The sequence below is a fragment of the Podarcis muralis genome, chromosome Z (assembly GCF_964188315.1).
Source record: "Podarcis muralis chromosome Z, rPodMur119.hap1.1, whole genome shotgun sequence".
Taxonomy (NCBI): domain Eukaryota; kingdom Metazoa; phylum Chordata; class Lepidosauria; order Squamata; family Lacertidae; genus Podarcis; species Podarcis muralis.
The window spans coordinates 16,067,095-16,091,287 of NC_135673.1; the positions used below are offsets into that span (position 1 = coordinate 16,067,095).

Sequence of the window (24,193 nt, forward strand, 5' to 3'; positions counted from 1 at the left end):
GCATGCTGACTCACACCACAAGATCAAAATATTATATAAAAAAATAAAAACCCAACAAACAAACCCAGGGCATCAATAATAAAACATCAAACCAGAAAAATATATCAATAACCCATTAATAGCCTTTTATAAACATTTTTTTTATTTTTAACTAACTTTTTTTGTTTTTAAATAAATAGAAATACTAGATACAAGTACCCAGCATTACATCTAATAATGTTCATTCTATCCATTGACTTTAGACGTAAGCTTACACACTCAGTGCTCAAACATTTTACTTAACATAACCCCTTGACTGAGAATATTGAGTGGTTGGTATATTTTTGGTTGTTAACATAGTTAAAGAAAGGGGTCCGTGTTTGTTGGAGGGTGTTTCTATGCATATGCCTTTAATTGCCCTCCTCACACTTTGCTATATTCCATATATTATTTCCCCATATGCTCAGGGATATTTCCGTCTGGTTCTTCCATTGCTGGGCTATCGCTAATTGTTCTGCAGTCATTAAGAAGCTGTCCAGTTCTCTGTGGTGGAGAATGGAGCCCAAGTCTATGTCCAAAGATCGTAGGGCTAAGGCAGGATTTGGAGAAAAGGGTTGGCTTATCATGGTGGCTATAATTGAGAATACTCTATTCCAAAAGTTTTTTAAATGGAGACATTCCCACCAAACATGAATAAATGACCCCAGTTCACAACAACTCTTCCAACATGAAAGGGAAAGGGAGGGATTAATTTTTGCAAGCCTGACTGGTATCCAGGGTCAGTGCAGAATGACCTTGAGCAAGGCCTCCTGTAAGCAAGCAGAGATGGTTTTACGGCAGCAAGGCAGAGGGGTGTCCAGCTACCCTCCCATTTGTGATCTTCAGTTGGATGGCCTAATTCCCATAAAAAATTGAAGGCCTCTAGCATCTCCTGTTTTATGACATTACAGATTGCTTTATATTAGGGAAGCAGCACCCATCAGGTCATATGCTGACTTGCTGTAGAAGGATTCAAACAAGGTAAGTGTGCATAAGTCCTCTCCCCTGCTCTCTAAACAAGGTGCAAAAGAATGAGCCTCAAACCAGGTACTGTAGTACAAATGCCTTTTAATTTAACTTGCAGTTTCTTTTTGGATATTGCTTTCCCTCTGTGAAGCAGGTCATGGATTATATAAATGCCTACATCTTCCCAATCCTTAAACAGTTGATATTTATCTGTGTGGCTGAAAGCTGGATGATCGAGGAGGAATGGGACCAGTGGTGAGGGTCAGGGCCCTGTGTTTCACTCCATGTTCTCCACACTATCAGTACTCATCTTGTAAATGGATGGTCTATTTTCCTTACCTCCTGCATATACAAAGGTAAGAAAAGGTGACTTCTCATTGAAGGTGTGGAAGGGACCATCTCAAGTTGGACCCAAGGGTCTTCTGTTCTTACCCTGAGCAATGGGATCAAGGATTTGATTTGAAAAGCAGCAAAACAGAACATTAAGTTAGGCATTTCCACTCATCCTTTTGTTCAATGTCTACAAAGTTTTGTTGCTTATCCTAGATTTTTTGCCTCCCAACACAAATGCATTGAGTTTCTTTTGCCATCTCTTTAGATGAAGAGGAGGGATGAGAATAGGCAAACTTGAAGGGGGGGGAGAGTGTAAGCATTTAGGTAACAATGACATTTAGACCACAGCTATTTGCCTGAGCTAGCTAAGGCTAAGATATTTCCATTCCCTAAATTCTTTTTATACAGTCCCCTATAGCTTCTATGTCTCAGTTGTCTTGTGTCTGCAGTTAAGTACCGTATTTTTTGCTCTATAAGACGCACCAGACCACAAGACGCACCTAGTTTTTGGAGGAGGAAAACAAGAAAAAAATATTCTGAATCTCAGAACCAGAACAGCAAGAGGGATCGCTGCGCAGTGAAAGCAGCAATCCCTCTTGCTGTTCTGGCTTCTGGGATAGCTGCGCAGCCTGCATTCGCTCCATAAGACGCACACGCATTTCCCCTTACTTTTTAGGAGGGAAAAAGTGAGTCTTATAGAGCAAAAAATATGGTATTTAAATCCTCCATGTGCTATGGCAAATGGAGAGTTAACTAGCAACCAGTCTAAATTGATAGGAGGGAGCAGGGATTTACAATAGTTGATTTACAATCCTGCTACCCTGTGATACATTTCTAACTGCCACTTAAGTGGATTTTGCAGAATTAAGAGGGTGTCATCTGCAAACATATTCATTTTGTGTACCTCATTCTCTCTATAAAAGTGTCTTTGTGCAGTTGAATGGCTAATACCTCTATGATCAATGCAAACAGCAATGGCAGCAGAGTGTCGGGTGTCCCTTAAGAGCTCGATAGCCTGAGAGTCGAAGCCATTGATTGAAATGATTGGTTTTGATTTGGAGTATAATTGCTTAATGAGGTGCAAGGACTTAGATCCAAATTTCAATTCGGTTAGCAGGTGTATCAGAAACAATGAATCAGTTCTAACAAAAGTCTTTTGGCATCAAGAGAGATTTTTCAGCTCTATTCAGTTCATGTATAACATTTAGTGTCCTTCTAATGAAACTTGTGATGCTTCTCTTCTGGCCAGCATGAACCCTGTTTGGAGATATGTACTGAGTTATAAACATATTTAGATGCTTGACCATTATTGATGTGAACAACTTCGTGTCTACATTAATGAGAACTATACGACTCAAAGCAGCATTAGTTTTGAAGAACACCATTTTTGTGACGCTCCCCACCCCCACCCCCTTCTAGTTGTACAGTTTGGTCAGCCATGGGGCAAGCTCACTGCGAAATGCTTTATAAAACTCTCCTGTAAAATCGTCCAGTCCTGAGGACTTTCCAGATTTTAAATTCTTAGTTACCCCTAGGATTTATTCCCAAGAAATGGATTGGTTTAGGTACTAATATTAGGTCTATGTGTGACATTGACTTCTGGGGAAAACATGAGAATTCCCTACCTTCTAGCTGTAGTGTCTCCAGGGGTCCACAAGGTCCCTTTCAGTTAATATTTCCACCTAGAATGGGTTGCAGATTTTGTTCACAGATCAGTGCCTACTTCGGTCCTTTGTGTCATTGCTGCAGCAATTAAAGTCTCTGCCTGTTATGGTTTGTCCTCTTTTTAAATGGTCTAATTATGTTAGCATCTTCCGGAGAAAGTCTTCTTGTGCTGAGTTGGGTGCATAAAAATAAGCAATGGTGATTTCATGGCTGCCTATGACACCTTGAACAAAGAGGTATCTGCCTGTCGGTTTCTTCCCAACTTTCCTCAACACTCAGAGGGCAGTGCTTGCTTATCAGGACACCCACGCCTCTGGCTTTCCCAGAGCCCAGGGTCTTGTAGTTGCTCGCCTATCCAGCAAGGCAGCCCTCTGGTTCCTGCACTGATGCGTCTCCTGCAGGAGAACAATGTCTGGATGTTCCCTCTGCAGGGCTCTCCTCCACTCTGGCTCTTTTGACTGGTGATCCTAGTCCTCTAACGTTGAAGGAGAGAAGCTTTATACGTAGTTTGGCTTTGAGGAATCAAAGTAATGTTGGTAGAAATGTGGATAGCAGAGAGTTAAATGCTAAGTATGCAGTTCCTGCTCTATTAAAGATGGAATTTTTCAAGAAACTCGGTTTTTCTGCTAGACTTCTATAACTTGAAAATCAAAGGACATAAACTGAAAACTACATACACAAATGCTAGAGTGTGCTTCCCTGCTTGCCAACAGGAACGTGGGAGTGGTGGAGATCCTTCCCATGGTACCCAGGATCAGTTAGGGGGGCAGGCGGGGGCTTGTTGCTAAGCTGCACACCTCCTAATGCCCAAGGACAAAGGCTCTTCCAAATTACTGTTTTGCTTATTAGAGTGGAGTCCAGATGCTTTTCATGCATGAAAATAAAATAAAACAAAACAAAACAATTTCTTACTTTCTAATTGGAGTTGCCTTATTTCTTTCTGCCCTTTTTTGGTTGTCCAGCCTGAGAAGGTGCTCTTGTGCGCTTGAGCTGAGGAGCGATATCTCCTGCTTGGAGCAGGAGCTCTTTAAGTATGTTGCCAGTCTGCTGGTTATCACTTGCAACCCAGGTTCTGCTTTTTAGCCGGACTATCAACTTAATAGGGAAGCCCCAGCAATATGCTATGCCCACTTCTTTTAGAGCCGATGTATAAGGCTGGAGAGCCCTCTGCCACCACAGTGTGGCTGGGCTGTTATCCTGAAATATTTCAGCGGTGGCTTCGCCATATTTTAGATTTCTAACATTCTTTAGTGCTCTGAAAATTGAGTCTTTGAGTCTATTCTGTTCAAAAAGAATTACCACTTCTCTTGGGGCTTCCCTGGTTCTGCTTCTGCCTCCGGGAACCCGATGGGCTTTTTCTATGGGCGACAATGGTATGTTTAAATTCAAGGAGAGTATCTAGTAAATAATGAATTGAACCATGTCCCCGCTCCTCCTCCTGGTTCTCCAGTAGGCGTTGTAGATGAAAAAAATTCCTCCTATCCCTCTCAAATTATTCCTTCAGCTTCCTAGCCATCATTTGTAAGAGTTGGATCTCAGATTGGTTAGTTAGAGCAAGATTGTGTGCATCATTTGTTGTTTTAGAAATATATGACAGTTGATAAGATAGCACATCAAATTTCTGCTCAAATAGCTAGGGCTGCTCCCCAGTCCAAGACCAGTCCTCGCCTTATTTTGTTAATGTACTCATCTGAGTCTCTGTCCTCTTCCATTGTGGCAGCTACTGTCCTTTGAGGCGCGGGCGGGGGGGGGGGCGGCGGTTATATTGCCTTTGGTCATGTCAGTGTCCGAGGCCTCTTCCGAAGCCTCAGACAGGGCTCTGTCTATTTCTTCTGAAGATGTCACCTCACAGATTTGCTTTTTGGTTCTCATATTCCTTGGCTCATCACCTTGCTGCGGCTGCATAAAACTTTTTGTTTAGATGTCAATACGATCCATTCTGCTTAGATTTTGTCCCGGGGCAACTGGAGACAAAGAAATATGCCACCATTTAGCTTTCCAGATAGCCCCCCCCCACGACCCCCACCAACCTCTTAAAAACAGCTACTTTTTAAAAATCAACCGCCTAAAATAGTAAGAGCATAAGACGAGCCTTGCTGGATCAGGCCAAAAGGGGTGGGAACCATCTAGTCCAGCATCCTGTTCTCACAGTGGCTGACAAATGCCCCAATGGGAAGCCAGAAAGTAGGACCTGAGAGCATCAGTGACTTTCCCCACTTATGAATCCCAGCAACTGGTATTTAGAGTCATTACTGCCTCTAACAGTGCAGGGAGAATACTGCCATTGTGGCTAGCAGCTATTAGCCATATCTTCCACAAATCGGCAATTCTGTTTTAAAACCATCCTAGTTGGTGGTCATCGCTACAACACCATCAGCCCCCAAGCTGTCAGGGCTAATTCTCATGGGTAATGGGAGTTGTAGTCCAGCAGGATCTAAAGGTCAGCTATCCCCTGGCCTACTAGGCCTATAAAAAGGTTAAACACCAGCAGCTTGAATTGAGCTTCTCGGCATCTCAGAGGTAGACTGTCCCTGAGCTTGGAGGCACCACACCTAACTAGCTCTGTTAAATGCTGTAGGCAGGCAGTTAATTTTATCAATTCCTTTCCTGAGAACCAGGTGGACTGCCTAGTCATGTCAATGGATCCATCCTGTTTAGCATCTGCCTTCTGAAAAGAACCAGCTAAAGACCTCTGCAAACCTCCCAAGAAGGCATTAAGCCAGCCGGCCCTCCCTGGTCATCTGTCCCCACCATCTGTCTGCACAGGCTCCTTTTAGCCAGCATGGCTAAAAAATATTGATCAACAAATTTAACAGAGGACTGGGTTAAGTCCTCTTTTTAAAAATCAAGGGGCTGGCCACCCACACACCTCATATCAGTGTTAATTCCTTTAAATTAACTGTGTTAAAGGAGTCTTTGAAGACTAGTGCTCATTTGGGGCTGATAGGGCAGAAGGCAGAGTGCCCAAGCAGTGGGCGGAGCCAGAGGCAACAAAAAGCAGAGCCAACTAATTCTAGTTCTGTCCCCATCTCCTCCCTGCCTAGTTCTACATGGGGCAACACTGAGACGGAGGAGGAGGAGGAAGCTTGACTGGTTGTAAGAAGGCAGGCAGGTACGGATTGGCTGAGGGCAGTCTGAGGTGGGGGGGCAGTGCCCCATTTGCCCTAATGAACCAACCTCTACTGTATTCCATTTATAGAATCATAGAATTGTAGAGTTGCAAAGGACCCTGAGAATCATCTAGTCCCTGCAATGCAAGAAATGCAGTTGTCCCATATGGTGATCGAACCTGCAACCTTGGCATTACCAGCACCACGCCCTAACCAACTGAGCTATCCTGGCTACATCTGTTCTGAACCTGTGTCAATCAGATTTAACTGGGAGACAGCCGTACCCTTGCCACAGACTCCTAGCATCACAGGCACATTACATTTTAGGTGCGTCCAATTGGCATGCGATCGCAGACACGCAGGTCCTCTTGGACCTGGGAGAAGGCAGAACAGGGGGCAGGGAGGACCAGAATGGGGCAGAGATACTTATACTCACTCTGCCAATGCACACAACAGCTGGCTGTATAAGAGAGAAAGAGCCGCCCATTAGCCCTCTCCATACTAAAAGTTTGGTCAATAAGAACGTAGAAAAGTTGCCTTATGATAAATCATACTATCGGCCTATTGAGAACAGCGTTGCTAACATCAACCTGGTGATCTCCAGGTGTGCTTGGACAATAGCTGCCATCAGCACCAGTCAGCATGGCCAAAAGCTCATGGGTGCTTGGAGGTATTGTCCAGCGACATTTGAGGGCACCAGGTTGGGGAAGTCTGGTCTTCTCTAACTCTCCAGAGATTCATGACTCTTTTCTCAGCCCTGCTAGGAGATACCAGTGGGTTTGAATAAACAAAACAAAGTTATAGTCCTCATGTAATCAGGAACATGGGATTGACCCTACCTAGTTGAAAACAACAAAGCTCTTTCAAACCCAGGAATGGAAGCGGGAGGCAATGACATGTCCTCTCTAAAAGTTAGCTACCCACATAGATAAATATTTCACATACATATTTTCAGCAAACAATGAACTGATAATCCCATGCAGTTCAATGTACTGTCACACACACACAACCCTTCTGGAAAGGTAGCACAACACAACAAACAACGGATCAAGCAGAGCCCAGAGACTCAGGTTCAAATCCACACTCAGCCACAGAACTCACTGGCTGACCTTAGGCCAGCCCACACTTTCCTTCCAGGCTCATCTACCTTGCAGGGTTGTTGCAGTGAAAAAAAATGAGGATGCAAGGAAGGAAAGCACTCTTGAGTTCTTTAGAAGAAATGAGGTTTTTTTTAAATACAACTTCCATAATACAGAAATAATACTTCCCAAAAGTTGTTTTTTTATTTTTTATTTACTATGCTAAGATAGGGCACAGACGAGACAGGAAAAACAGGATCCCGCTCCCTGAAAACAACTCCATGGAAAATGGGATGGGAAGCCAACAAAAATAAAGAGAAAAGATGAAATTGAGTTTTGAGTGTATACGTTAAAAATGCTGAAACTTAATAAAACATAATTGTGAAAAGGTGTGGGGGGGAGAAAGAGGAGCTGAATTCCTTCAATCTAATATAACCACATTCTGGCTTAATCTGTGCAGCAGGAAACCACCCCTAAAGAGCAGAGCAGCTCTCCAGATGACTTGAGTAAGTGAGCCAAACTGAACAGGCAGAAAAGAGGAAGCAATCTCCAACACAGTTCCCGGCCTCTTGTTTTCCCTGAGGAAAACAACTTGAAACACAGAAATCCCAAGCATGAGTTAAGAGCCATCTTCCCGCCATAGCCATAGGAAAAGTCATTGCACCACAAATCAGCGACCCACTTTCATTATTAGAAAGGCATTTTGCTTCCCTTGCACTAACATAATAGGGGAGAGGAAGGTACAGAATCTCAGAACTCCAAGGAGCACTCTCCAGCTAAAATTCAGGACTTTGCACACAAAGCTCCATCAAAATACCAAAGGAAACCACAAATGGACCAAATATATATACAAGTTGCCTGCCACATTTGTCTGCTTAGAGTAGACCCATTAAAATGAATGGGTCTAAGTTAGCTGTGCCCATTGTTTTCAATTCAGTAGCTGGCCCCTGTGAGAACAAGATGCTGGACAAGACCATTCATCTGATCCAGCAGGGCTCTTCTTATGTTATGAATGGGTCTACTCTGAGTAGGACTTGCACTGGCTAAAAACAAATGGGTCTGCTCTGAGTAGCACAAACTACACCCCCCAGGGGGCTGCTTCCAACACTGTAAGTCCTTCTTAGAGGAAACCCACATTGAACGTGATGCACATGGCTACAACTTGGGTCCATTCATTTCAGTGGGTCCCCCTTTGCACAGAACTTGTATACAGCCATCCATCTTCACCTAATGCCCTTTGTTTTATTTCTCCATATACACATTTTTTTCTCTCTATCTTTTTCCTCTTCCAGATTGTTAAATCCCCACCCCACAATGCCCATTTTCAGGGTTGGCAAAAAGACAAACCGTTCTGCCTTTGCCACGACCCCCCCCCTTCCGAGCCCCCAGGCTACAGCGGGCTATCAGCTCCCCAGAAATGAAGGAGGAGGCTTGGCTATTATGGTGCATGACGTTCCCCTTCCTCTCTCCTCCACACACGTGAACTCACACACATCCATCCTGACTCCATACTGGCTCACAGCCAGTCCCCACCCCCAGGAGAAGCTGAAGGGGGGGTGATGTTGCGATGCCGCCCGAGAGCATCTCAACACGACATGAATCACCACAGAACATGTGAGCCTCCTTGGCGGAAGAAAGAGAACCTGCTTGCCTTTTCTATTATTGTTTTTACTTTGATCTATGGAGCCGTGGAACTAATGACCCCACCTCAGCAGGCTTCTCCTTGCACAAATTACTCCCTCCACGCCCACCCACCCTCACTCCCAACACCAGCACCTCGGACCACCACCCCGCCTCTCCATCAATGCAGCAGATTTTGCACCATTCAACTACGGCAGGCTTGCAGACCCTGTATCCTGCCACTATCACCACCACCCAGATCTCCTGGCCAAAGTCTTTCTGTGTCATCACACAAGTACACCCCCTCTGCCCCCCAGCCGCCCCCAAAATCCCCTACAACCAACAAAGATCCCCCCCACACCCTCTGCAGTCCAAGGCCTTCTCTGCATCCTACCTGGCTCCAGTACCTGGAAAGTTGCACCATTAAGAGAACCCAAAATTATTATTATTTTTTGCTGTTCAAAGTAATTTTTTAATTAAAAAGAGAGAGAAAGGAATGGCTTACAGTATGTCTTCCTCGTCAGTTCTTCCACAACTTCAGGCTTCAACTTGCTGTTTGATTTCCCCATCTTGATCTGGCAAGGTTTGTCCACTGGACTTTTTAACAGGGCATAAATTTCTCTCAAAGCCCTTCTTGCACTTAGCGGAGAAGCATATAGGAAGCCGGGGTGGGGGGCTGGGGGTGGGGGCAGAGAGATCCGATGTGAAGGGTGGAGAACGACAGAGGGACTGTCTCAGTTTCAAAGCCAAACCGGACCCTTCTGATTTCCTTCAAGTAGCGCTAACACACACCCCAAAAAATTGGGGGGGGGGGGGAGGGGATGGAAAGTGGAGGGGGGAGGGGGAAGAGAGAGAGGTGGGGAGAGAGAAAGAGAAACAAGGGGGTGTTAAGCTTTATAAGTTCAGCTGCAATTCCAGTGTCCGGATCCGGAGTCCCGGAGGAGGTTCACGTCCCCTTATTTTCTGGCATCCACAACTCAGCTCTGCAAAGCAGTCACAAGCAGATGGCGAGGCGGTCGTCTCCCTCCATACCGGCTGGTGAAAAAAGGGGAAGGTGGGGAGTGAGAAGACAGAGAAAAACCTTTCGTTATTACAATTATTATTTCCCAGTGAAACAGGGAAGGTCGTTTTGTTATGTTTCAGCAGGGCCCTCCTGAAATAAAAATGACGAGATTTTGCCAAACTCACTTGCCTTTCCTTTTTTTTGCAAAACAGAAACGGGAAATTCGTGGAGCTTTTTCTCTGCCTCTCTCCAGACAGCCTTTTCTCCTTCTTCCCTTCCTATCCGTTCTCTCTTGCTCGCTCCTCCTCGCTGGAGCCCAGTGGCAGTGTTGCTGCTGTCGTCCCTGGTTACAAAACTGCCCTCCCCTCTCCACCGCTGTCTCTGGTGCTCTGGGTTGCCGTAGCAAACGCAGGATCTGCCACTGCACTGATAAGGTGCTAACTGGAATCTGCCAGTCAGGCAGTCGGGTGGGCTGCCTAGCAGGCTCTTCCTTTTGTCTTCTCTTTGCTTAGCATTTTTTTAGATCAATCCTTTGGGTGTGGGGAGAGAGAGCAGGAAAGAAACGGGGGTGGGGGGGTGGGGAGAGAACAGCACAGATGAATAAGGTTTCTCGGGCAAGCACTTCTTATTTTGCTTTGATTTTTTTTTTTAATCATGTCTTATCTTGTTTTTTAAGTCAGTGTTGCTTTGTTAAAAAAGAAAAGAAAACGAGAAAAGGAAAGAAGTTTATGCATCACCCTGCTCCAACCCTGAGGCCCTCCAGATGTTTTTGGACTCCAACTCCCATCATCCCTCTACATTGCCTGTGGCTGATGGGAGTTGAAGTCCAAAGCAGCTGGAGAACAATGGGTTGGGTAGGACTATTGTACATTATTGCCAACAATAAAAATTGTGTGTTGTTGTTTTTTAATCTCCAGGCCAATGTCAAGAGTGATTATGTTTCCAGCTGCTTTTTGGACATTTACCAACTGACGTGCCTTGGCAAGTGTTGAAATTTACCAGCAGGCAATGAAAAGGGGGGGTGGCATTTGGGGAATGAACAAGGTTTTGGAAAATGATGGAGGGGCTTGGGGGTTGCCTCTAATGACAGTCCTAGTTTAGTCCTAGTCTATTAATTTCAGTGGGTCTGCTCTCAGGAGGAATAGGCTTAGCTAGGAGCCATAATGAATAAATAAAATAATGAATACAACTCAGAGTAGACGCACTGAAATTAATAGGCATTAGATAGTCCTACTCAAAGTAGATGCATTGGCTTGCATCCAACTAAATTCACAGTAAACACATTTTGAAATTAATGGGACCTAAATCACATTTGTTCATTTCAATGGGTATATGCTGAGTAGGGCTAACACTGGAGACAACCCAATGTTCTAAACTTGGGAAATACATATGAAGAATACTCAGTGGTTCTGGAGACGAAAAGGAAACATCAGAGAATGCTTGCAGTTGTTGATAATGCTTTGGGCTAATGCCCAAATTCCATTCCACTTTTTCTCACCTACTGGTAAATATCAACACTTAACAAAGTAAATGTTAGTAAATGTTCAAAATGCAGCTAGAAGCATAATAATTTTTGACACTATCCAGAGGACCATACTACTGCTACTACTACTACTACCACCATTTATTTATTTATCTATCTATCTATCTATCTATCTATCTATCTATCTATCCCTGGAGAGCTGCTTTCAGTGAACAAAGGCAATATGAAGCTAGATGGACCAATAGTCTCCCTCAGTATAAGGCATTGCTTCCTGTGTTTCTGTTTAAGTCAGCCCCTTCTTCAGAATGATGAGGACTAGGATCTTAATTTCAAGGAATGGCTGTAGCTCAGTGGTAGAACATCTGCTCTGCATGGAGAAGGTCCCAGGTTCAATTTCCAGGTAGGGCCGGAAGATATCCTTACCTGAAACCCTGGCAAGCTGTTGCCAGTCAGGGTGGACCATGCTGAGTTAGGTGGACTAGTGGCAGCTCCCTATGTTCCTAATGCTCTTACATGTTCAAAGAATGCTTTCTAATGGGAGTCAGCTCATACATTCAGCAGGAAAGTCACTAAGTGGTGACCTCATCGGCCCTATGAAATCATGCCTCAAGGCAGTTATTAGGTAACCCATCAACAAAGCACCAAGTCAAAAGGAGAGGAGACAGGCAAGGGAAAGGCAGACTCTCGAATGAATTGTAGAGTTGGAAGGGATCCAATGATCATCTAGTCCAGCCCCCTGCAATGCAGGAATGTGTCAGTGGACTTTGATCATGTCTCTTGCTTGCCTGAAGTACACAGAGGGGTGTGTAGAAACAAGTCTACTGTACAATGATAAAATATGCATTCATTGCTCCGCCCATTATTTCCTCTGGCCCCACCTACCACTGGCATGTTGCCCAGAAGGAGAATGTGGGTCGGGCTAAAAACACTTTCCCACTAATGACTCCAGTGGTGATACCCAGAGCAGGAAGCCGGTCTGACTTAGAAGCTTTTCCATGTGGCCTGTGGATATCACATGACCCACTCCAGCCTATCACGGTGAAGAGTTCTTGCCTTTGGCCACATGGAGGGTGGTGCTAAATTCCTTCCTCACCTCTCCAGGGTCCTGGGTTCTGGGCCTGGTACCGGCTCTCAAGCCCTAACACCTGCCTGGGATAGTATTTCCAATCTCCACGAAGCTTTTCAGGAACCCAGGCAAGCAAGATTCCTGGGATCCTGCATTATTAAGATCATAGCTACTGTAGAAATTAGGGTAGCTCAGGTTTAGAGAAATTCAAGCCTTATTTCCAAAGCAGACACTCCAGCCACTATATGGAAAAATAAGAAGCTGCCTTAGTCAGACCATTGGGTCCATCTAGCTCAGTACCATCTACACTGCCTGGCAGTAGCTCTCCAGGGTTTCAGACAGGGGACCTTCCCAGTCCTATCTGGGGATGCCAGGGATTGAACTTGGGACCTTCTGCATGTAATGCAGGTGCTCTAACACTGAGCTATGGCCGTACCCTTTGCTCACAGCCCAGGTCTACATACACGCCACAACCCCATACTCACTACAGTGGTACCTCAAGTTACAGACGCTTCACGTTGCAGACGCTTCAGGTTACAGACTCTGCTAACCCAGAAATAGTACCTCGGGTTAAGAACTTTGCTTCAGGATGAGAACTGAAATCACGTGGTGGTGGCACAGCAGAAGCAGGAGGCCCCATTAACTAAAGTGGTACCTCAGGTTAAGAACAGTTTCAGGTTAAGAACAGACCTCCAGAATGAATTAAGTTCTTAACCCGAGGTACCACTGTACTAATAATTGTAAAAGTGCAAAAGCCTGGCATCAGACACAGAATTCAGCTTCTTGTAAACCTCAACTTTTTAAAAACAAACAAACAAACAAACAAACAAACAAACACATACACATTCTAGTCCCCTTGACGGCAAACACTACAGTACAGCACTTTTAAGTGAAATCTCAGCACCCAGAGGGGTATCTGAATACAGCGTAAGAAGAGCTGGCTAGATCTAGAGATTTGCTTCAGAGATCGAGACCGTGGGGAGCTCTGAAAAATTAATAAATATAATTTGGACTATAATTTGGTCTTCTTTATTTTAGTTTTTTATTTTAATTGGAGTATTATGATTGGATATATTAATTGGATGTTTTTTATTGGAAAATCAATAAAAAATATTTAAAAGAAGAAGAAGAGCTTGCTGGATCAAGCCAAAGGCCCATCTAGTCCAGCATCCTGTTCTCACAGTGGCCACGCAGTGGTAACCCACAACTAGCTCCTCCTGGTGGCTTCCAGCAACGGGTATTCAGAAGCATAGGAATTCCAAGGGGGTTGTGGGAGAGGTGCCGCTGCCTTTGCCCCAACCAACCTCTCTCTGATTATGCCAAAGCGCTCAGATTGCATAATATATACCCAGGTTGCGAAATTCCACAGGGCACAGAGCGTGCGTGCGCGCGCACACACACACACAGTACCACAGTCCTGTTCACTACTGTCACAGCTATGATTTCCTTTTCCTTTTAGTGTGCTAGCCATCTACCCCTCCTGCTAAATCCCCATATCCTTTGTTCCAGAAGCCAGTTTTCAATTAATGCCACTCTGCTACGCCTCAATTAACAGAAAAGGCAACTTTCTGTGAGCGGGAGAGATAAGGGGGAACCGTGTATAGATTGGATTGATGCAAAGTCTGGGTAGCAGAAAGGCCTCCTCAAAATGAAACACATCGTCATCTTTTGTTTGCCAGGGCTTGGCAAAAAGCCATCTGTCTAGTCTCCACAGAGGCAAGGTTAACACCACCCTGGATGAAATGTTAGACTCTTAGCTTGGCCAAAGAATGGGTCCCTGTGGCCTGTTCCAAACTGCTGTTTATTTAGGAATCCTGACCCAATGTCACTTGTATTATTATTTACTTATTGCATTTATATCCCACTTTTTTCTCCAAGGAACTCAAGATGGCATATATATCCCCCCCCTCATTTAATCCGCACAGCAACCCTGTGAGGTAGGTTAGGCTGAGAGGCAGTGAATATCCCCCAAGATCACGCCCTGTTAGTTTTATGGTCAAGTGGGGATTTGAACCCTGGTCCTAGTTCTTGTTCAATCCCCACAACTACCCTGTGAGGTAGGTTAGACTGAGAGGCCATGACCCAACCAAGGCTTCACGACACTGGCTCTATTCCCAATTGATCCAAGAGCTCAGGCGGAGTGCAACGAAATTGAAAACTGTCCCCCCCACACACACACACATCAAAACTTCCAAAATCTTTATTATAGTACAGTGGTACCTCGGGTTAAGAACTCGTTCTGGAGGTCCGTTCTTAGCCTGAAACTGTTCTTAACCTGAGACACCACTTTAACTAATGGGGCCTCCTGCTGTCACTGTGCCGCCGGAGCGTGATTTCTGTTCTCATCCTGAAGCAAAGTTCTTAACCTGAGGTACTATTTCTGGGTTAGCAGAGTCTGTAACCTGAAACGTCTGTAACCTGAAGTGTCCGTAACCCGAAGTACCACTGTATTACTCTTATTAAGTCAATTGAAACGGCAACAGCCTGTGTGGTATAGTGGTTTGAATGTCAGATTAAAAATCCTCACTCTGACAGGAAGCTCACTGGGCAACCTTGGGCCGGTCTCTGCTTCTCAGCCTAATCTACCTCACAGGGGTGTCGCAAGGATGAAACAGGGCAGGGTAAGAACCTTGTATGTCACACTGAGGTCCTTTGAGGGAAGGTAGAATACAAACACAATAAATAAAATAAATTGCAAACGAAACCTTGCTTCCCCATCTCTGTGGGAGTAACTGCAGGGTTTTTATATTTCAGAACACTGGAAGGGGGTGATTACACTGTCGTGTGACCCTTCTCCTTGCCCCCAGCCTTAGGTACAACCTGAAACTACAGGAATTTTTCTGGGGTGATGGGGGAGTGGGCTGGTAGATAGATAAAACTTTATTCGCATTAGCCAATAGCCATAGCAACAGTTAAACATTGCAGTATACGCAGAAAAGGAAATTTGATATAAGAGCACCATTTAAAGTCCTGAATCAGCTGTCAGTTAGTGGCCCTTATTCTGATTGCCCCTGCTATGAACCTAGCAACCTTTGCTGTTATCTGCTCATTTTGATCTGTTAGAAGAAAGGACATCTTGGCAGTGGTTGAGCGCCCTGGGATGGTTAGTACGAGTGGGGTGATGATCTTGTTCCTCAGGTATTTGTAGAGATTACAAGACAGGAGGACGTGGGGGAGTGGGATGGTTTTTCACCTGCACATTTTGCTTCATGTCTCAGTTTCATAGAATCATAGAGCTGTAGAGTTGGAAGGGATTCCAAGAGTCATCTAGTCCAACCCTCTGCAAAGCAGGAATCACAGCTAGAGAATCCCTAGTCAACGAACCTTTGTATAAAAACGTGAAAGAGTCCATCACTTTCTGAGGTCGTTCATCCCAATGCAGAAAAGCTCTCATTGTCAGAAAGTTCTTCCTAGCGTTTAGCTGGAATCTCCTTTCTTGTCACTTGTATCTGTTTCAGGTTAATTTACAGTTTACCTTAGAATTCATTATTTGTATCCAATATACGGTAAGTCCTACTCAGACAATTCTCACTGAAGCTACTGGTTCATTAATGCCAGCGAGTCTACTCTGAGAAGAATTTGGCTGGATGCAATTCAGAAAAATCTTACAGAGACACAACGGGCAGACTCCATCCTCAGTTGTAGGCCTCCAAACTCAGTTATGGAGGCTCCCAGAAGCCCACTGAATTATTTTGGTTCCTTTCTCCCAGCAAACCAGCACAACCTCAAAAATGAAATCTGAGAACTCCTAAAGTTTCAAACTGAAGTTTTAAACCAATGGTTTGTTTGTTTACAATTAAGCAGCATAAAATTTTAGGAAATAAATAAACAATGCATAATTTAAATCATGGATATTTCAATTTATTTTAATTGCAGTCTTATATTTTAATTGTATTCTTAAACCGCAAATATCACTCTCTCTCTTTTTGAAGCAACAGTGACAAGATTCTCCCCTAACCTCTGCCAACTAATTTGGACTACCGCAACACACTCTGTGTGGGGCTTCCCTCGCGCTTTTTCAGCAAGCTTCAGTTAGTGCAGAATGCTACAGCCTGGTTGCTGACAGGAGTGAGACCCTATCATCATCTAACACCTGTGCTCAGAGATCTGCACTGGCTGCCAATTTGCTCCCAGGCCAAGTTCAAGGTGTTGTTGTTGTTGTTGTTGTTATTTAAATCCCTTAACAACTTGGGACCGGTTTACCTACGAGATCGCCTTATCCTATATATGTCCACGCAAACATTTTGATCTGTGCAACTGCACAATTACAGATTTCACATAAAACCCATTTCATACAGTATTTGTAAGAACTTGATCTTTAGTGTTGCGGCACCTGCACTTTGAAACGCCCTGCCTATTGATATCAGGCAGGCGCCTTCACTCAACTCAATTTAGCGCCTACTAAAAGCATTTTTGGTTAGACAAGCCTACCCTGATGTTTAGAAACTTGAGGCAAGTTTTAATCTGTTTTAGTGAATTGTTATTTTAACTTTTGGAAAGTCTTAAATTATTCTTATTAATCTTTCTTATGGACAATTTTATTGTTTTATATTTTCTGTACATTGCTTTGAGGGCTTTCTTTAAAACCAAGCAATGTATACCGGTATATTTCATGAAATAAAATGATAATGAATAATTTCTAGCGATGTGAGCCTGACAGTGACATAAACAAAATAAAAACTGCTAGAGAGGACTGCCTGGGTGTGTTTTTTTAATCTACAGATTGGGGACTGATTTTATTCTGAGAAGGAATTGAAGTAGCAATGAGATCAGCTAGAAAATATAGTTGAATGTTTTGTTTTCAAGAACCGAGCTGATCAAATCAGATTTTCAGGTGGGCCCTGGATGAAATTAAACTTTGATTAGAGCAAACTCAAGGACTAGAGGTCCAAATCATTTCATGATTTCACTACTGCATTGCTAATTTGATGCTTGATGCACAAAAGGGTGAGTGTTATGTGAGAAAAAGACTGCATCTTTTGGGGCTTCTTATTATTTAGGAGAGAGGAGCTGTTGCAGACCTCAGAATACACCAAGAGGTCTGTGGAAGGTGCAGTGGTGGTGATAGCTGACTCCCTACTGAGGGGCACAGAGGCAGTGCTGTGCAGAGGTAACAGCATGTTGTCTTTCGTTGCAAAGATTCACGATGTGACAGAGAAGTTGCCAAGCCTCAAAATGCCCACTGACCACAACCCCTTCCTTCTGGTTCATATGGGTACAAACAATACTGCCACACACAACCTTCAACGTATAGCAAAGGGACTATGAGAAGGCCTTGGGACACAGGTGGTCTTTTCATCACCCCTTCCCACTGAAGGTTGTGGCCCAGGAAGAGAGAGGGAAATGCCGAAAGCAAACCACTGTGCAGGTGGTGTAGTCAGGAAATGTTTGGCTATACTGGCCACGATGGTCATGCACTGCCTCCACAGTCAGAGGCAGTAATGCATCTGGATACCAATTGCTGGAAACAGCAAGTGGGGAGGAGTGCTGTTGAACTCAGGTCATAAGGAGGTAAAAAGAGGCTGCTGGATCATGCCAAAGGCCCATCTAGTGCAGCATCCTGTTCTCACAGTGGTCAAGCAGATGCCTGTGGGAAACCAGCAAGCAGGATTCAAGCACAAGAGCACTCTCCCCTCCTGGAGTCTCCAGCAACTGGCATTCAGAAGCATGACTGTTGCTGGCAGAGCATAGCCACTGTGGCTAATAGCCACTGATAGCTCTCTCCTCCATGAATTTGGCCAGTCCATATAAGTTAGTGGCCATCACTGGCCCCTGTGGGAGCAAGTTCCATAGTTACACTCTACGCTGCCTGACGAAATACAACCATAATGTACAAGAATATAAACATACTGTACAGGATAACATATACCCATTTGTGTTACTTGGAACCTTGTGGTGTTAATTTATTATGCTCGGTTTTGGTATGGAAATTTGTTCCTATATGTTTGCTTCTAGGTATCCTACTTTTATTTCATTTTATTTGTTATTCTACTTCAATAGGTTTTTATTATAAATATACGTTAAACATAAAAACGTTTCTGTTTTGCTACACCCCCTGCCAATTCCATAGCCCGCAGGTTATATAAAGGCATGCTTCTCACCTGCTACATCTGGGCTGCTCTGACACAGAGCTTCTCCTCAAATTATTAGCACCCAGCAAAGAGACACAAAGGCCATCCTGCAACTTTGCAAAGGCAGGAGCGGTTCCTATTGTTACCAAGAAGCGGGGTGGGGTGGGGTGGCGGCTCTCTACTGTAGGAGTGAAGAGCCTTTTAACTTTTTTCTGCCAAGGACTGCACCCAGCTACAAATATCCAATCCATTTATTTTTTCCTGCCAAATTGAAAGTTACCTGTCACTCCGATTGAAAATTAGTATGGCAACTGAGGGCCAAGTGAAGGCATCTCAAGGGTAGGAAGTAGGGTTGCCATGAATTTGGTGTCAGGGGAGTGTGTGTACCCCTCCCCAATCCCCAACCCAACCTGTCGTTTATTTTGCCTGACCTGTCCTGTATTTTGCCCAACCAAAGTGGCAAGCCTACCCGGAGGTCTGATTAAAATTTAGTGAGGCAACTGAGGGACAAATGAAGCCATCTCAAAGGAGGGTGGCTCTTTGCTCATTGGCCTAGTTCAATTGAAGGCCAAACAAAGGTATCCAAAGGGAGGGTAGATCTCAGCTCAAAAAGGCCAATTACAAATTAGCATGGCAACTAAAGGCCAAGCAAGGGTATCTCCTTTGAGATGCCCTTGCTTGGCCTTTAGTTGCCATGCTAATGGCTCAGAGGACTAGTTTAAAATTTACTGTGGCAACTGAGAGCCAAACAAAGGTAGTCGAGGGGACGGTTGATATTAGCTTGGAGGCCTGATTCAAAGATAGCATGGCAACTGAGAGCCAAACAAAGATATGGCAGGTGAATCTCAGCTCAGTCCAGCAATCATTCATCCCCTTAAGAAAGCTTAAGATAACAGTCATCTCTTCATGCAACACAATCACATTCCCGTAAATTGCAAGACTGTGTTGGTTTCTTCAAAAAGGGGAGAGGATTGGTTCATATTACCCAAACAGAGTGATTCCTTTCCTAAGGAAAAGAGGCCTCACAATCAATCATCCAGGGACATATTCCCTTCAGCAGCCATTTGAAAAATACATAATCTGCTATTAGCCAGTCTTCTGAAAACAAGCTCATTAAAGCATCAGTGCTTAAAAACAGAGCACCCGTATTTGTCAACATGTCTCCGGAGCAGGGAATGGATTTAAATAGGCTGAGGCAGGGAAAGTGAGAGAGAGAAAGAGAGAGACGGGTAATCAGAGGTAGAGCACATGTTCTGCATGCAGAAGGCCTGAAGTCCCAACCCCATTGGCATCTCCAGGCAGAGTTAGGAAACTCTGAAGAGCTGCTGCTGCCAGTCAGTGTGGGCAATACCAAGCTAGATGGGCTAATGGTCTGATTCAGAAAAGGGCAGCTTCCTGTGTTCTGATTTAAACCAGGCTTTCAATCAGAACCTTACTGTAAGGGTAGCCCAGCAGTAAAGCATCTGCTTTATCCTACAGAAGGTCCCAGGTTCAATCTTACCTGAAACCCAAGAGAGGAAGCTGCCTGCCAGATGGACCAACAGACTGATTCAGGATATGTTTTTGTTCAAATAAGCCCCTTATTCAGAGCCATGAGGACTAAGATCTTAATTTTAAAGAAGTGTTGTAGGTGAGTGATAGAGTATCTGCTTTGCATAAAGGTAAAGGGACCCCTGACCATTAGGCCCAGTCGTGGCCAACTCTGGGGTTGTGGCGCTAATCGTGCTTTATTGGCCGAGGGAGCCGGCGTACAGCTTCTGGGTTATGTGGCCAGCATGCAGAGCAGCACACAGAAACACCGTTTACCTTCCCGCCGGAGTGGTACCTATTTATCTACTTGCACTTGGACGTGCTTTCAAACTGCTAGGTTGGCAGAAGCAGGGACCAAGCAACGGGAGCTCACCCCGTCACTGGGATTCGAACCGCCGACCTTCTGATCGGCAAGCCCTAGGCTCTATGGTTTAGACCACAGCGCCACCCGAGTCCCTCTCCCAGTTCTTAGGGCTGCCAATATATATGTGCTTGAAAACACAAGGGCAATGTGGGGAAAGATGACTACTAGCCACAATGGCTATGCTCTACCTTCACAGTCAGAGGCATTAATGCTTCTGAATACTTATTGCTGGGAACCACAGGAGGGGAGAGAAGTCTTGTGCTTGAATCCTGCTTGTGAGCTTCCCATTGGGGCATCTGGTGGGCCACTGTGAGAAGAGGATGCTGGGCTGGATCAAGCAGGGCTTTTTTCTTATTTCATTTTTTGCATTCACACCCCATCTTCCTTCCAATGAGTTTGATGTGGCATACATGGTTCTCCCCGCTCCCCATTTCATCCTCACAACAAACCAGTGAAGTAGGTCAGGTTGAGAGGCGATGACTGTGACCCAAGGTCACCCAATGAACTTCATGGCCAAGGGGGAGGATTTGAACCCTGGTCTCCCAGGTCACAGTCAGACACGCTAACCATTACACCACACTGGCACTCACCCCTGCAGACTTGGTCTAGGGTAAAAAAAAAAAGTCTAGCCACCCTTGGAGACCCATCCTATTCTGCTTTTGCCACATACAGAGGCAGAGGTGGCTGAGAATCAGGAATAAAACTTCTTACCCTCTGCACATTTGCAGAATCACGTCGTGTCATTTTCTATGCAGGTCACAGAATTTTAGGTTTCCTCTGGTGCAATGTTTCATTTTGGTTTTGCCAGAACCAGGCAGGCAGAGACAAGGTCCTGACCTGCCTGCTGCCCACAGTGCATCAACTGACTTGATGCCAAAAGAGAGAGAAGATGCAAACTGATTTGGTTCTATTTTAAAACCTGCCCTGCCTCCAAGATCATGTGGCCAGAGCATGAAAGTCACCAGAAACAGCACAAGTCAAGGCTGATTTGCTCCCCCTTCCTAATTACAGGATTTGGTTCATTTGTAACGCCAGGAAGCAAAACTGGCAGCATCAGGCGTTTTGAAGCCTAGATGCACAAGGGATGGACAGCACAACCTAAATAGTACAGAATTGCAAAGAGACCCAAAGCGTCATCTAGTAGTCCAGCCCCTGGAATCACAGCATGAATGTGTCAATTATTATTATCACTATCGTCACAAATTAAATGCCTTGTGGTTGCCTTTATTAATATTATGCCTTAAGGTGGAAAAACTAACTCAGAACTGTCTACACTGACTGGCAGCAGCTCTTTGGGGTTTCAGGTAAGGGACATTCCCAGTCCTACCAGGAGATGCCAATAATTGAACGTGGGACAAGATTCTAGATCTCATGTTTCTGAATAAAGGGCTGATTTAAATATGAGCATAGGAAGGTGCCTTATATGGAGTCGGACGCTTGGTTCATCTGTTTCAGTGCTATCCACACCTACTGCACTGGCTCTCCAATGTGTCAGGCTGAAGCCTTTCTGCAGCCCTACTTGGAGATGCTGGGGGTTGAACTCAGGGCCTCCTGCATGCAAAGCAGATGCTCTACCACTGAGTGAAATGCCCTTGTCCAGAGATCCACCAGGTGCCAACTTTGTGTTCTCCCCAGCGCCAGGTTAAAACTTGGTTATTTATTCTAGCTTCCAAAGTCATGGTTAATCTCACTGTTGCATTTTTAAATGACCATTGCTTGGCTTTTAAAACTACTTCTGCTTTTTATCCACTCCTGACATTGCAGGTGGATGCATGTATTGTTTTAATTGTTAGGTGCCCCCCACTCTGAAACATTTGGAGAGGGGACGGGCTACAACAAGCATTTAAATAAATAAAGCATTGAAAATAAAATCTTGCAGATGCACCGGTTCAGATTCCAAGTCACTATACGGACTACAGCCAGCTCTGGGGTGAAGCCTCCGGTCTCAAATTTCTACGGCTCTTGGACTTCCGGGATAGCGCGAACGGGTAATGGCGGATTCCCTCCGAGCTCTGGAGGGAATCGGCTCCGCTAAGGACGGGTCTTGCCGTGCCGGCGACACGGGGACCCTTAGAAACCGCAGGCGCGGAAGCCTGCGGACATGGTGACTCGGTGGGCACCTTAATCGCCCTCCCTGACCCGCGAAGAGCCTTTTTAAAGGCTACGGAGTGGACCGGAGAGTGGCGTGGTGCTGAGAGTCGATCGCTGCCTTGGCGGAGCGAAGCCGCGAGCCATGATCGGAGAGCGCTATCTTTCTTCCTGAAATTTGGACTGAAACAAATAACCCGTGAGTAGAAGGGAATTTTGGCATTAAAAGTTTTTATACCCAAAATTGAGTACGATCGGGGGTGTGTTAAAAGGAAGTCCGCACCCCCCCCCCCCCACAGAAAGATTCAAAGCAAAGAGAGGAGTACTAAGGCGGAAAGACTTTGGCTTTAAAAAGATAACTCTCACGAATTGGATGACAAAGTTATTGTGCTGGAGTGGAAAAGAGAGAATTTTGAAAGTTTCCTTTTCTCCTGGTAATCCCCCCCCCTTGGACCCGGGAGCGCCCTGCGTGAGAGCCCGAGGAAAAAGAATAAAGAGTTTGACAGCTGTCAAAAGAGCTGTCAAACGGGAGGCAAAGACTTGGGACTGTGTTATTGGTACTTTTTCGGACTAAAAAAAGCTACATTAAAATTGACCTTTTTGAAACAAAGTGACTGGGAATATTAAAGTGGCTGGGAGCTACAAAGAAACGGATTGTTGGAACAGAATCATGATGGAAATCCCCCTGGAGGGAACTAGAGACATTGCAATGGCTGCAGAACGGAAACTATGGGCAGAGATTGAAAGGATGTTTTTTCTCGTGGGAACTTTACAAGAGCAAAGTACCACAATAAGTAAACAACTGGAGACTTTCGGTTTGGAACTGAGCAACTCTGCCAATGATACAAAGTTGATGGAAAGAAATTCTGCAGCTGCAGAGAAGGAGATAACTTTGGAGCGGGGGGAAAAAGAAGAAGAAGAAGGAGAGGAACTTCAGGTGGAAAAAACCAACCAAAAGCCTGCAACCTCTGGGAACAAAGGAAACAAAGAAAACGACAAGTGGATTACAAATCTGCAAAAGGAGAGAAAGATAAAGGAAGAAGCCCCCAGAATAACTGGAATATTGGACTATATAAGAGTAAACAAGTATGATTGGGGCTTTTTCAACAAGCAGGAGTATGAGAGACTGAGTGGTCCTGAGCAGAAACTGAAACTTATTGAATTGGAAGGAGGAAAAAATGAGAGGCTGGTGACAGAACCTCTTCAAGAAGAGAGGGCCAACAAAATGGATTACCAACAAAATTGGTGGAGAGAGACTAACTGGGGCTTAAGAGCCTCTGATGTGAGAAACCCGGGCTAAAGCAGCCAATCTATTGGGACATTGGTTTGGGAAGGGACAGAAACCGGGGCAGGGCAGGAGGGGAGAGGAGAATAGTTATAATCTGAGATTTAGAACTGCTATATTATGATTTTTTGATGCAATATGTGAAGGAAGGAATTCATGGGAGAAGAATTTAGGCCGTCCTTAGAGAAAAGATTTATTGTGTAAAACTGGATAAGTTTAAATTGGGTCAAGCATAAGTGACAAATTTTAAGAAAGGATGAGACATTTAAGGGAGGAGAGCAGATAATTTGCTGAGATAATTAATGAAACTGGAATGTGGGAAGGAGGGTGCGGGGAAGCCAACGTTATGTAATTATGTATGTTTTTGTTTTGTCTTTATAAGTCTGTCTGCCTTTTAAAAATTTGAAAACTCAATAAAAATTTATTAAAAAAAAAAAAAAAAAAAAAAAAAATCAAATTTCTACGGCTCTTGTTACCTCTCTCTCCTCTCGCATGATAACTGCAATGTAATC

At 44.6% G+C, this 24,193-nt stretch overlaps 1 protein-coding gene across 2 annotated transcripts in view; it reads right to left on the minus strand.

The window, feature by feature from the left end:
- The window catches only part of NCS1 (neuronal calcium sensor 1), a 62,638-nt gene that overhangs the window by 35,677 nt on the left and 2,768 nt on the right, over positions 1-24,193 (minus strand). The window contains exons 2-3 of one of the 2 annotated variants that reach the window (XM_077922748.1): positions 9,984-10,324; positions 9,297-9,826 (exon numbers count right to left, since the gene is read on the minus strand). In XM_077922748.1, coding sequence (XP_077778874.1) covers positions 9,297-9,360 — 64 coding nt within the window. In that variant the 5' untranslated portion in view covers positions 9,361-9,826; positions 9,984-10,324. The remainder of the gene's footprint in view (positions 1-9,296; positions 9,827-9,983; positions 10,325-24,193) is intronic. The other variant, XM_028714807.2, reaches the window with a different exon arrangement.